At 33.4% G+C, this 14,103-nt stretch overlaps 1 protein-coding gene across 25 annotated transcripts in view; it reads right to left on the bottom strand.

Annotated features, from left to right (window-relative positions):
* Positions 1–251: 251 nt before the first annotated feature.
* The window catches only part of LOC144972968 (uncharacterized), a 56,436-nt gene continuing 42,584 nt past the window's right edge, over positions 252–14,103 (bottom strand). For 24 of the 25 annotated variants that reach the window (XM_078914830.1, XM_078914833.1, XM_078914841.1 and 21 more), the window contains 8 exons: positions 12,914–13,075; positions 12,093–12,253; positions 10,922–11,090; positions 8,413–8,489; positions 6,518–6,715; positions 6,039–6,117; positions 4,882–4,965; positions 1,974–3,156 (listed from right to left, as the gene is read on the bottom strand). In XM_078914830.1, coding sequence (XP_078770956.1) covers positions 3,061–3,156; positions 4,882–4,965; positions 6,039–6,117; positions 6,518–6,715; positions 8,413–8,489; positions 10,922–11,090; positions 12,093–12,253; positions 12,914–13,075 — 1,026 coding nt within the window. In that variant the 3' untranslated portion in view covers positions 1,974–3,060. Of the gene's footprint in view, positions 3,157–4,881; positions 4,966–6,038; positions 6,118–6,517; positions 6,716–8,412; positions 8,490–10,921; positions 11,091–12,092; positions 12,254–12,913; positions 13,076–14,103 lie in introns of all 25 variants that reach the window. The other variant, XM_078914845.1, reaches the window with a different exon arrangement.

Here is a 14,103-nt window from a genome sequence, read left to right as displayed (position 1 = left end):
AATAATAATAATAATAATATAATAATAATAATAATAATAATAATAATAATAATAATAATAATAATAATTATAAATAAATAAATAAATAATAATAATAATAATAATAATAATAATAATAATAATAAGAAGAAGAAGAAGAAGAAGAAGAAGAAGAAGAAGAAGAAGAAGAAGAAGAAGAAGAAGAAGAAGAAGAAGAAGAAACATTACAATTGAGTTGTAATGTTTCTTTTTTACTTTATCTACTAACTCGATTTTCTTGTGTGTCTGTGTGAGTATGTATGTGTGTGTGTGTGTGTTGAACAAGCTGCTTTCTATGTAAAACACATTCATCTCATGTTACCATAAGGATACATAGGTCTGTGATTCATCTCGTTTTGTTGATGTTCTTTATGGTCATTGGATGACTCGCGTCTTGTTTTTAAATGCCACCCTTTACTTTAACCTAGTTCTATTCTATGCCAAAAAAATAATTTACACTCAAATTGATTAAATTTACAAGATCTGAGCTTTTCTAACTTAACAATTTAGACTCTTATTCTTAATAAAAGCATAGTTTTATAATCGTATTTTATGATTTAGTCTTTCAATTGAATTTTAATTACTTTGTTCACATCAACGTAAAAAAAAAAAAAGTTTGAGGCGATGGCTTATAAATTATACTTTAAATTTAATGAAAAACAATGATTCAATGAAAAGCCTTCTGTGGAGATAATAAAAAAAATAATGAAGAATACACAATTGAAATAACTAGATGGTTCACATTAGCAAGGTTTAGACTGAAGGCTGACAAAAATAACAATTTCTGCAGATGTAGCATAAATATATATTTTTGGTTTTCAAGCACATGATTATCTTTATAAATCCTAAATAGATGATTGTTCGAGACTAGACATGTAAAATTTTCAGAAAAAATACTTCCGAATATATTTGAAATAACTAATGTGGAAGAAAGTGGAGAAAAACAAAATAATAAACATAAGCATAACAAAAATATATTATATATAGTATAGGCAAAATTTGAAATATCACAGTCAGTTTTCATTCAATTTTATGAATTGAATTCTACATACAACATCATAAATACATTAAAATAGTGTCAATATAGCCTATAATAGCTTTGTACAACATTTCTATTACAATTTAAAAGAAGTTAAAATTTAGACAATGAAATAATTTAAAATCTCAAAGAAGGCAGAGCAACAACAAATGTAGCCTTAAGGATTTTGAAAAAAATACTCTGAAAAACTATATAAAATGTTTAATAATATAAAAATGACCCAATGATACTATCGTTAACATTAATCACTAGAGTATTGTACAGGCAACTAGACTCACCAATGCTGTAAACTCAGTCAATCAGAGGTAACATCTCAAGTTTATTTAACCAGTAGGTACTATGAGTGACTTCCGCTATTTATATTACCATATAGTTTTTTTTAGTAAAATGTCATGCAGGAATGTGAGAACAATGCACAGAGCAGGAAAGACAACAGAAGTAACAAGGGAAATGTATATATATGGCATTCTGAGAGTCAGCAAATGTAGGTGGATTGGACACGGGAGACTTAGAACAATGACAGGTCAAGCCACACTGTGTTCTGGACACGCCAATGAACATTATGGATGTGTTGCCATAATCCTCTCGCATAAAACAGCATAAAAGCTATATATATACACACAAAGCGTCTCTCTAATCCAGAACTTCACAGTCCGGATGCCTCCATTATCAGGATCGGTTGCCTGGGGACGGATTTTTTTTCTTTATATATACACTTTAGGGACTGATTTCACAATATGGGAACAACGGTGGTCAGATTGGAGAAACGTGAGTGTATATATATATATCTATATATATCTACACACATTAATTTATATAGAAAGATCTATCTAGGCGGTCCATGAGTAATATACAGAGTTTTTTTTTGTTTTGTTTTTTTAAAGGGGGAAAAGATGACATCAAAAACACATGATTTGGTTGACCAATGGATTATCTGCTTCCCATTTATTTTACAGTTTTATAATGATAAATACCGAATCTTTGGTGGAATAATTGACAAATGCCAGTGTAGTTACTTTCTAGTGAAAGAAAATAGCTGAGCTACCTGTACAATCCTCTAGTATTACGCACAATAACACTATTGAATACAAAATCAACTTTATAGCGGAATGAATGTTTGATATTCAGTGATTTTGAATAAATTTCACTTAATGTCTTTAAGTATTTTATCTACAAAGTACAAAAACGTGTAATCCTAAACTGTACATCAATATCAATTGAAGTCAGGCATCAGGAAAAAAAAGATAGTTTTAGAAATCAATCGTTCAATTGTGCAAATCTTTCATTGTCTGATTTAATTGTATTAAGCAGAATTGTCTGCGTAGTCTTCACAATATATCTTGAAAAAATTACCTATAAAATATCACAGAAGAAAATCATGACGAAATGGCATGGACAACATATCATTGCAAATCTATACTGCATAAACTACCTGAATACATAAATTTAAAGAAAAATAACAGCGGGTCGAAATGCATTGTAACTCATATCCACTATTTTTTACCCTGTTCCATCTCGTTACAAAGTATGCTTTGGAAAGATTCCTCGATGGAAAATACAAATTATTTTGAAAAGCTAATGGTCAGCTGATAACAAAAACAAAATTTAATTACAATTTTTAATTTATTCATCAGCCCTTTATATCACTTGAAATAATTAATGTTTTCATGACTATTATAAATTATTTTTTTTAGCATTTCATTGAAAGTTATCCTTCAATTAAGCAGCGAAGTGCACCATGAAATTTGTCTTTATATAATATCAGTTTTATTTCAGCTATCTTACTACAGCGATCGCAATCCTTTTGCTTCTTTGCATAGTAACAAAGTGTGACGAATTATTTAGCTCATTTATCATTATCAGTCTGTTATTGAATGTATTGGTATTTCAAGTTTTAAAAAAAATTTAAAAAATGAATGCAATGTTGCTAATATGAGTAAGTTGCCGAAAGATCTCCAGTATCTTTAGGTTGCTCTTTTCGAAACAGGGGTAGTCAGATGTCATCAAGGGTCATCCACTTCACTTCGAATACTGTCCAAGAAAGAGTAACCTCTGTCTTCCATGTGTTGCTGTTGTTTGGCATATACGGTACGTTTTTCCTGGAAACAAAATGAATAATATAAAAAATGCAGGCATTCATGAGGAGCACGGATAACCATGCATGTCTAAAACCGGGGATGTAGACTGATTTTCTTTCTTCTGATGCACGTAAGTATTGTTGTGGTGTCGCAATAAGGGTTTTGGACTAATAACAGAATCAAAATTATGTTTAAAAGTTGGAGTAAGCAACTGAGAATCTCGATAATATGCTCTTGGGAAAGGCGTTTTGTATATGTAAGTTCCTCTGTCCACCCACCACTGTTAGGGTTACTGGGTTTGTTAGATCTGGTGCAAAGTGTTTTGCTTTAGACCAGCATCCTATACTGAAGGTAGCAAGCAATTGTTGCTGTCTCTTTAATACTACAGAAGAAATCAGGATCAACTTTGAGTCATAAGTCTTTAAAGGAATAGTACGTTTTCCTCTCTTAAAATGTAACCATCAGCAACTCAATTTGCACCCACCATCAACAAGTTAGGAGGATCTAAAAGTATACATCATGACACAATAAGGGTTAGAGCTCAAGTCTATTCTTTTCGAAGTATTAGTAAAAATGAATCAATGAAAAGGCCTAATACCACGCAATTAATTCTAAATTGTGATGTGATATTGGCCAGGATTTGGCCAACGATTGGCATTATTTTCATCCCATGAGAGGCATGTGAGAAAACGAAAAACAAATGTACAATTGCCATAAAAAACATTGCAACAATAGGAACAGATATGGAAAATAGAATTCCATCCAGTTAAATAACATGTTTTGAGAATTACAAATAAAATTAAATCTAATTACATTATTCATGACAAAATCATGAAAAAAACTAAACATAAAATATTACAGTTATTATTGATAACAAACTACAATTGCCAGAATATGAAGGCAGAGTCCGTCTTAAGATTTCTCAAACATAGCACATTAAACTGCCATCGATCACTTAAAGAGAAATGCTATAAAACCCAATTGGTCTAAAGCTGTTCAGTCTGGGATCAACATCATTACAAAAGTACAGAAGAATGCAATTTAATGGGACACGTTACAAATGAATTTCCATTCGAAAGAGATAAAATTGATGCAAATATGAATTAATGAGTGGATGGATTAGTGCCAAAATAACAACTGTGCAAAGGATTAATTGCAGGTAGATGCCAGATGAATTCAAATATAAAACAAACTATGCCGTTGGGTTTTGATTTCTAAAATATTCCCCCACCAAATGTTGACAGTCAACTATACTCATTTTTCTCAAATAATTTCCTACCTATTGGTATCAAGCTTCTGAGTAATATTAAGACGTTTAAAGATGTACATTCCTATTTGGAGGGCACCATGATTTTCTATTTTCATTTTTCTCTTTATACAGAAATAACAATAACCCTGAGTCAGCCAGTCTATTTGAAGAGGACGATTAACTTTATACAAAATAACCTCATACTATCTTTTAAAAAGTCAATTGGACAAAATTGTCTTCATTTATTCCTTCTTCATTTAGTTTGATTGAGCTTTGAGTAGGATGGAAACATTTATACAATTGTGTCCTTAAAAGAACAAAAAAATACAAAAAAAAAAAAAAACAAAAAATAAAAACAAAACCCCCCCCCCCAAAAAAAAAACAAAGCAATTCTCAATTTTTTCTTTCTTTCGCGTATATATATCAGGTCTTATTTTCATCTTTTTTATTTCATAAAAACAACAAAATTTGCATAGCCCGATCCACGTTTCAATTACCTCTAAATCTTTCTCCTCTGCTGCTGTCCGTTTCTTGCTACTCGAATCATCTTTGTCAATGTCACTGTCAGCCTCGTGCCCTTTCTAGAAGTGAGTTAGATTTATAAAATAATACCATTATCAAGTTGACGAAAATAAGAAATATAACAATAAGAGAAAAAAAAAATAACAAGATGAAATTTACAGATAGAATGTTAAAGAAAAAGTACTGCTGACAAAAAAAATAGAAGGGGGATGAGTTATGGGAAGACAAACATTGACAATTTGTCATAATAAATAAAAATGGCGGTTGGGAAATGTGAATTTCTTGAACAAAGCTGACGACAGAGAGATTATAATGCAAATATCTGGGACAGACCTGGTACTTGGTTAATTTGATTGCTCTCTTCCAGCAAGTGGAAGTGATTAGAATACATGTGAGAGGTAAAGAAAGGAAAGACAATACAATTACAACAATCCTTAGCTATGGTTTGATCAAAGAAATAATATAGAGACAAAACCAGCCTTCTTCTTCTTCTTCTTCTTCTTCTTCTTCTTCTTCTTCTTCTTCTTCTTCTTCTTCTTCGTCTTCTTCTTCTTCTTCTTCGTCTTCTTCTTCTTTCTTCTTCTTCTTCTTCTTCTTCTTCTTCTTCTTCTTCTTCTTCTTCTTCTTCTTCTTCATCATCATCATCATCATCATGATCATGATGATCATCATCTTCTTCTTCTTCTTTCTTCTGCTTTCTTCTTCATATTCTTTGCACATTGATATAAAGACAAAACAACACAGTGCATTGTGATCATTTGATGACTTGGTATTTTTCCCCATGCTTCCAGAATATTTTCTAGTTCAGTCGAAGTCTGGCATGTCAAAACTGAGACATTCAGCCTACACATGTTGTATACACCTAAATTTAACTAATCACTTATGGTCTTTCAAATCAAATGTGACTATAACTGTTCACCTCCCTGGCCTATCAAAAAATAACAATAAACAGGAGTGACTTCTACCACATTCTTTCTATCTAAAATTGAAAAATTAAACAGATACAGATTATATGCTTATACATTATTTCATTAACTTATGGAAATGATTAAATACCTACTTTTTTCTCTCCTTTAAGCAAGGCATATAAGAAACAAAAGTCAAAAGAGTAATGTCATAATGGATGTCTTACGATTTTGGGGTCATCTTTCCATGGACTTCCGCTAGAGGTCCCTGATCCTGTGTCCTCCTCGATAGGTGGAAGACCACCGCTGTAATGTAATAATAATAATAATAATAATAATAATAATAATAATAATAATAATAATAATAATAATAATAATAATAATAATAATAATAATAATAATAATAATAATAATATTAATAATAATAATAATAATAATAATAATAATGATAATAATAATAATGATGATGATGATGATGTTGATGATAAAATATAATGATAATAATGATATATAATAATAATAATAATAATAATAATAATAATAATAATAATTATAATAATAATAATAATAATAATAATAATAATATAATAATTATAATAATAATAATAATAATAATAATAATAATAATAATAATAATAATAATAATAATAATAATAATAATAATAATAATAATAATGTGAATCAAATAAAAATAAAATAACCTTACCCACTAAGCCTTTTCCCATGAATCAAGGCAAATGTACTCCTAGGGTTAGACAACTCTTTCAGACATATCCGTAAAAAGTCAGCACATGCCTCATGACCAAACTGTTGTGCTAGGTCTAAGGGAGTCCGCCCAAAGTTATCAGTGCCTTGGATGTGGGCTCTGTTGGCGACCAGCCATTTCACGCATTCTAGGTGTCCGCTGGTAATGTGGGAATGAACAGAAAAAAAAATAAAAATGAATGATTGTATATACAACTCCTCGGGACATGCAAAAACGTTTGAGAAAACAGTAGTTCGAGGAAACCGTACATTGCCCTGACGTTGTTGGGGAGCGGCAGTGTGGCTCAGTGGTGTGGTCTTTGCTTTGTACCCGAAAAATACCCAGTTTATATATCCACTGTGTTATGTGGCCATCAGCAAGCTATCTTACTCTAGCTCAATTTGTGGTGCTGTACTGCGGCTGACACCCGGGTTATTCCAGTCATCTTTTTGGTTAAACCCCTAAGACAAATTTCCGAATGAGGATGAATAAAGGAAACTTTGATTATTTACTATATTGATATGATACAAGTGTGTGTGTGTGTGTGTGTGTGTGTGTGTGTGTGTGTGTGTGTTGGAGGGGGTGGGTAACCATTAGCACATCATGGCACATGGCAATGAAATTTGAACTAATGGCAAAGTGAAAAGAATAAGCAGAGAGGTGTCTTTTATGTGAAACGGCGATAGAGTGTGTGAGTGGCTGTGCGTGTCTTCATGTGTATTAAACTGCACACACACACACACACACACACACACACACACACACATGTAGTGAAGATAGATAAACACATAAGTAACTGTCAATAGTGTAAGTCATTAGTGGTCGAAATCATAGGGTGTACTTTTTTTTAAAACACCCTTTAATTAAATTTTTATATTGGCTGAGTGAAATTAGTTCGAGGAAACCGTGTTCAAGGTAAAATTTAGTTCGAGAAAGGAATGGAATGAAAACAAAGAATAATAAGGGGAAACTCAGGACATTTGAATGAGCTTGAGGAAACTATGTATTCGAGGAAACTGTGCTGGAGTGTGTGTGTGATTTGGGCCCATCATCTCAAAATGGTATAATGAATGTTGGGGTGACCTGATGCTTAAAATTGAATTTTAAGCTTAATTTATAAAATATATGTTATAAAAAAATTCAAGAAGCCTGAGTTAATCTATGTTCCTGTATCCGTACGCAAAAGGTAACAATTGCTTGCTACCTTTGGATAAGACGCTAGTTGAGCTCAAAGAACCCTCTGTCAGATCTAATAGACCCAGTTACCCAATCATTGCAGGGTGGATGAAGAGATCAGGAAAAAAATCGATTCCACCCAGGACCAATAATGTTCCATTTGCTTGTGAGCCAAGTGCTCTACAAACTGAGCTATAAGACCCACTACTGATGTCAGATTAGAGTAAAACTAAACCCCATATGTAAACAAGGAGTGGTCCTTCAGAGCCATTAGGTCCATGGAGCTGGAGTTTATCCCGGTTTCTATGACGTGAAATGGACAATAGAAATTGCTTGCTATTCTTTGGATACAATGCTAGTCTATCGCAAAGTACTTTCCACCAGATCTAAAAGACCCAGCTACCCTGTCACTGCTGGGTGGACAGGGCGGTCAGAACAAAACATTTCGACTGCATCAGGGATTGATCACAGTCCCGATGCGTGTGAAGTGAGTGCTCTATCAACTGAACTATCTGGACCGCCAAACCCCATCCATAAAGGATAAAAACAAAAGGCAAAAGAATAAAAAAAAAGATCAAAAAAGAACAAAAATGGTCAAGCAAACAAATATCCATATAAACAAACAAAAAAGTAAAGAAAAGAATTAAAAAAAAACAACAAAAAAACAGTGCAATGTTTACCTTTTAGCAGCAATGTGTAATGCTGATTGCTTTTCTGACGTCAATCCTGTGATGAGAGAACCCATGGCTTGCAAGAGCTGTAGATGATAAAGAGGGAAATGATCAATTCAGACGTCAACGTACTTCATTCATCAATTTGTTTTCTACTGTACATGCTTGCTATTTTAAAATGTATAGTCTTTACATTTTGCTTCAAAGTATTCCAATGATGAAGTAAGATAAGTAAGTAAAGCACCATAAAAAAGTAGGAAAAGAAAACCCCAAATCAAACCGAATAATCCCTGTTAACCACACAGACCTTGTCAACTTCAACACTTGAAATTTAATGTTAATAGTTCAACTCTTGGTGTTAACTATCCAACAAAAAAAAAGTGAAATGTAGGGAAGAGAGATATTAGGTAATTAGGTAAACAGTAAAAATTGGTTATACCAAAATTCAAAGATCTTAATTGGATTAAGCATAATAACTTTAAAAAAAGAAGAAAATCAACACATTTTGCTCATTAAGGATTATCAATTGACTATCATTACTGAGTTATCAGTTAAAAGACTGCGCTAGGAATAATAGTGCCATAAAAATTCTGATAACGGGCCTTGACTAGGGCAAGGAAAAGGAATTAGGCAGTTTATACATGAGAAGCAATTCTTTTCAATTCAACAGTGATATAGAGGTTAACTCTTTCGCGTTGTTGAGAGTTTGTTAATAGTGTTTTTTTTAAAAGAGGATAAAACAACATGTCTAATTATTTCATTACTTAAAAATAAACAAATTCTTACTAAACCATTTACGGTTCAAATTATATTCACTAACCTAGGCTTTACTACTATAATATTAGTACTTGATAAATAAAGTCCCCTGACTGACATGCAGCATTTTTTCAAGCGTATTGTTTTATATGGATCCTGTTAGTAAAAAGCTCATGAAATATGTACTGTGGACTGGCTATCAATTAAAAGAATACACTATACTGCTGCTTTATTGACATTTTAATATCTATTTAAAGTTCTCTTTAACGTTGCTGTCATTTACATCATATAAAGTAAAAGGAAGATAAATGGTAATAAACTTTACTAAATATGATAAAATAAAATCAAAACTGCCTTAATTCATCCCGAAATGGACATTTTTTTTCTCAAAAAAACAATATTTAAAAAAAAAGGAATAATTTTAAAAAGGCATCAGTTGCAGTGCAGTACCACAAAGTGATCAATAGGGGATTAGTTTCCTATTCAAAGAAAAAAAACAAGATGCTAAGAGTAGGACTCAAACTCAGGTCATCCAGGTGTTAATGCAATGCCTTATCTACTGGGAGATTTAACCTCTTTGAAGCAGCAGATAATATCTTTATAGTAACCTGAAGGCTTTAACACTAAATTTCAAAGTTACTATTACTATAACTCACACAATTGTGAAGATTGTACAGGCACTGATATTGAAATGAAAGGAGAAAAAAATTAGAACCAGAAAATGGCATTGGGCTGTGCCAGTAAATCTAAAGATTGATAGAATATGGGTAAGACTAGATTTGAACCCTCAACATATTGGTGAGCACCCATCATCTGGCAAGGATAACCACAGCACATAGTAATAGCCACCACCAAGGCGGAATGTCTAACGTTTGATTCTCAGGCATGGAAGACGAACCCTGGATTTCTTTTTGTTCTTGCATCTCATTATCATTTAATTCTGAACTACTTTTTATATTATGAAATTTTAAAAATAACACCACATATAAAAGACACGTAAGTTTTCTTCTTTTCTGTAATTAAAAACAAGAATAATTAAGAATCTTTACAGAAGACTTAAGACACCTTCCTTTCGCAGGGATAGAAATAGCAAATGGATTTTCATAATGACAAATGTTTTGATATATCAGTAAGTAACAGAAAAACCCCCAATCAAATATAGTTTTCACCTCCATAGATACTCATCTGAAACATAAACACAACTCCATACCTTGGTGTACAGTTCTAACAGGCTCTCAAATGGAACCATTGGAAAGATCATAAGGCGACAAGGGCAAATCAAGTTATTTGTGTCCAAAGGTTTCCCTCCTATATCAATGCTCTACCAAATTAAAGAAACAGGTATACTTATATCTAGTAAGGTCCATTTCAGAAACTATAACACGTATGCCAAACCTCTACAAGCAAACTGCGATAAGAATGATTGATCAAGTATAGGCATGAAGAAAACATTACTAAGAGAGCATGTGTGAATTATATTTTTTTTAAAAACTAACAAACAACAAAATGTAGGTAGTAGTCCTTTATGGATTCGAGAATTGTCCCATTTCCAGTAGCGTTATTAGCTCAGTTGCAATTACTTGATTTCCTTTGAATAGGATGCACAGTACTTTCCGTCAAATCTAAAAGAGACAGCTACCAAATCAGAGCTGGATGGACAGAGAGGTCAGAAAAACTTTGAAACAACTCAAATTACAACACCTGCGATACTGGGTCTCCTATAAGCATAAATATGACTTTATGCTTAATCTTTAAGACATACCATCATGGAATTGACGTGTCCATTCATGGCTGCGATGTGCATAGCATTGTAACCCGTGGAGGTTTCAGCACTGATATCAGCATCACTGGTCACCAACCATCTCAACATATCCAGATTGCCTTGGGAAGCGGCGAGATGGAGCGGTGTCCAACTACTTTCATCCCTGAAGCTGCAAAATTCAAAGAAGAAAAGTAAGAATAACTTGATTTACACTTTCTTGGAGTTTCCCAGCTCTTGAGCATTTATAAGGAACATCGTCGTCAATGAAACGGAAGATGATGTGGTGATTAAAAGAATATGGATCTAGATTTTATCTGCACTTCCAAGCACCCAACAAAAAATAGCACAAAGGTTACTAGTTCAAATCTCAAGAACTCTACTGTTGTGTCACGTCTTACGACCATCTTAATTTTACACCCAGAAACAGGGAAGAGGATCCAAACATGGAAGGAAACTTAAATTTAAACATAAATATATAGACTGGAGATAATTTACAAGTAAAATAAAAATCATCATACGCCCCACCTCTTCAATACGACCCCATCTCTTCAGATAACTAAATAGATAAAATTTAAAAAAAGAAAAAAAAAAGAAACACATGAGAAAGTAAAATAGATTATATGCACTATTAATCACAAAGCTCATTCTCATGATTTCATCATACTTAATGCATTTACCAGTGCCATGTTTACTGCAGCAGCTAGTGGTAAAAGGGAATAAAATTTACATTTCATACAGTGCAAGTCACCTGTCTGCTTGTGCTAGTATTCTTACAATATAATCACTTGATCCAGCTACTTTTTCACATTGTCGGTTAATGTCTGCAAAGTCCTAAGCTCAAGGACACAGGGATGGAGTTGTTGCGAACATAATCTACTGACTACAGCCAACATTATGTGACTCTTCTATGAGAAGAACTGAGGAACTGAGGCCATTTACATACAAATGACTGCTTGACTCTCAGAAAATCTAGGAGTTGCTAGAACAAAACATCCTTTTAGAACAAAGACTGAAAGCAATGTAGATAGAAAAACAAAAAATGATACAGAATAGACAGCTCATGCTGATCTCTTCCCCTTCCCCAATCCCTGGGAACAAGATTAAGTAAAACTGCCCGCCATCTTATCTTCACTTCTTACAGGTATTAAACATAAAATGGAAATCGCCTCACTCTTTCATCTCTGGAAAATGATGCAATAAGTCCTTGACCCTGTCCATATCTCCATCTCGAACAGCGTCATGGATTGACTTTCCTTGAAGGATGTTTCTCTCCATTTCTCGTTCTCTCTCCAGACGTCTCTTTGTCTCCAGCTCACTAGCTGTTATACCAGCCTAAAACAAACAAAGAGAAAAAGAAGAAAAAATATTTTAACCCGTCTTTACAAATATTACTATGCCCCACCCCCCCCTCCCCCAGCAACATATCACCTATCTCACTTATCATTCAGTTAATACTGAGCAAGAACAATTATAAATTAATGATATGTACAACTGATATTCACATAGCCCAATATGAGTTCAACAGTCTTATGTATGTCTCGCAATGGCAAAGGAGCCAAAATATATTCAACTTTCAGTATTTAGATGAACATTACATATAACCGGTACAAGGCACAAGATTACATACATACTATCAGACGTGACTGAATAGCAGGGTGTTATCTTATTTTTTTTTTAAACAAAAAACTCAAGAATTCTTTTTTTTTCTCATTGGAGCCAATATCTCATTAAATTAGACATTGTGTTATCCAACACGCACCATACAACAGCAACGACCATTGTTGTCATGCATGGAACAGAACGTTAATCCATTTGTTTAATGAAAAATATTCCAGGCTTTTCAGTTCGGAGAACTTTTACTTATTGTACAAGAAAAATATATTTAAAACAAATGCTAAAATCAAAAGAGTCTACTATAAACAGTTATCTTAAAATCTAATTTAATTATATCAAACTCTCTATTTTCCAAAAAAAATTCTTAAAACTCCTCACCTTGTATCCTTCCACATACTCCTCTGCCTTCCTAGCACTGACTCTATCCTTCCCCCGAGGGTCCATGTATATTTCATCGACTTGTTTTGAGTCTTCCCCACTGTGTAATGTGATTACAGTTCCTGCCTTTGCCTTCTCTTCATAGTCGTCTTTCACTGGAGTCTGACAATGCATGAAAAAAGGGATCAAACGTTTTAGATCTATCCACAACAATAAAATTAGTTATGTATATCTATTGTGGTGTAACAGTGAGGCTCCTTGCAAAAAATGAACCTTAACATGGAGGCAGGAAAAGAGGGAGACAACCTAAATGTTGGATGACCAACATCAAGGATTGGACACATTTAGACAGCCCAACCCTGCTAAGGAGAGCAAAGAACAGGACTGGTTGGCGAAGGCTTTCTGAGAGAGAGAGAGAACAATGAGAACCTCACCTCCCTTTGACCTTAAAACGAGTGTCTGGCACATGGCAGCAGCTGATGGCCAACACTTCAATACAATACCATTACAATCAATCTATTCTGAAAAGGTGTCTATGAAACAGTACCAGACAAAGCAGAAAAAAAAAAAAACAAAAAACAAAAAAAACAAAAACAAAACCCAGCTGCTTCGACTGGGGATCAAACCTCAGACCTCCTGATTACTGGTCAGACATGTTATTGTTACATCACAGAGGTTACCCAATAGCTAGGATGATTTTTAATGTTTATATTCTTCACAAGGGTGTGCGTTTCCGATCGTATGCAGACATAGTGTATGATCATGATAGATATTAAATCTGAACAAGGTGTGAATGAAGGAAGTGATTAGCAAGACCCGCGGAGGGCCTCCCGCATGCTGTCATTAGGGAGACCCCCCTTGTACTAGTGCACGCGCAGACAAGCTTTATTTCCATCCCCCTGTGAATATGACTTGGATTTAACTTCCGATCATCCTTTAGCCACATACTCATTGTTTTAAAGCAAAAAAAAAAAAAAAAAGATTTGTATCTTTCTGTACGGCTTTGACAATACAAAGCGAATAGTAATAGTAATTACTGGAACTGGCATTTAAAACAATTTAGTAAAGGGGGCATTCAAAGTATATAAAAAAATTCTTCAAGATTGCCATGACTAAATAAATATTGCCATTGAACGGGAGCTGTGCAGCATAGTGGTTGAGGTATTGGAAGTAGGAAGGTCCTGAGTTCA

The sequence above is a fragment of the Berghia stephanieae genome, chromosome 5, assembly GCF_034508935.2.
Source record: "Berghia stephanieae isolate SIO BIC M18660-M18661 chromosome 5, UCSD_Bste_1.3, whole genome shotgun sequence".
Taxonomy (NCBI): Eukaryota; Metazoa; Mollusca; class Gastropoda; order Nudibranchia; family Aeolidiidae; genus Berghia; species Berghia stephanieae.
Note: the sequence above shows the minus strand (reverse complement) of the source record. Positions and strands in the feature narration are given on the sequence as shown.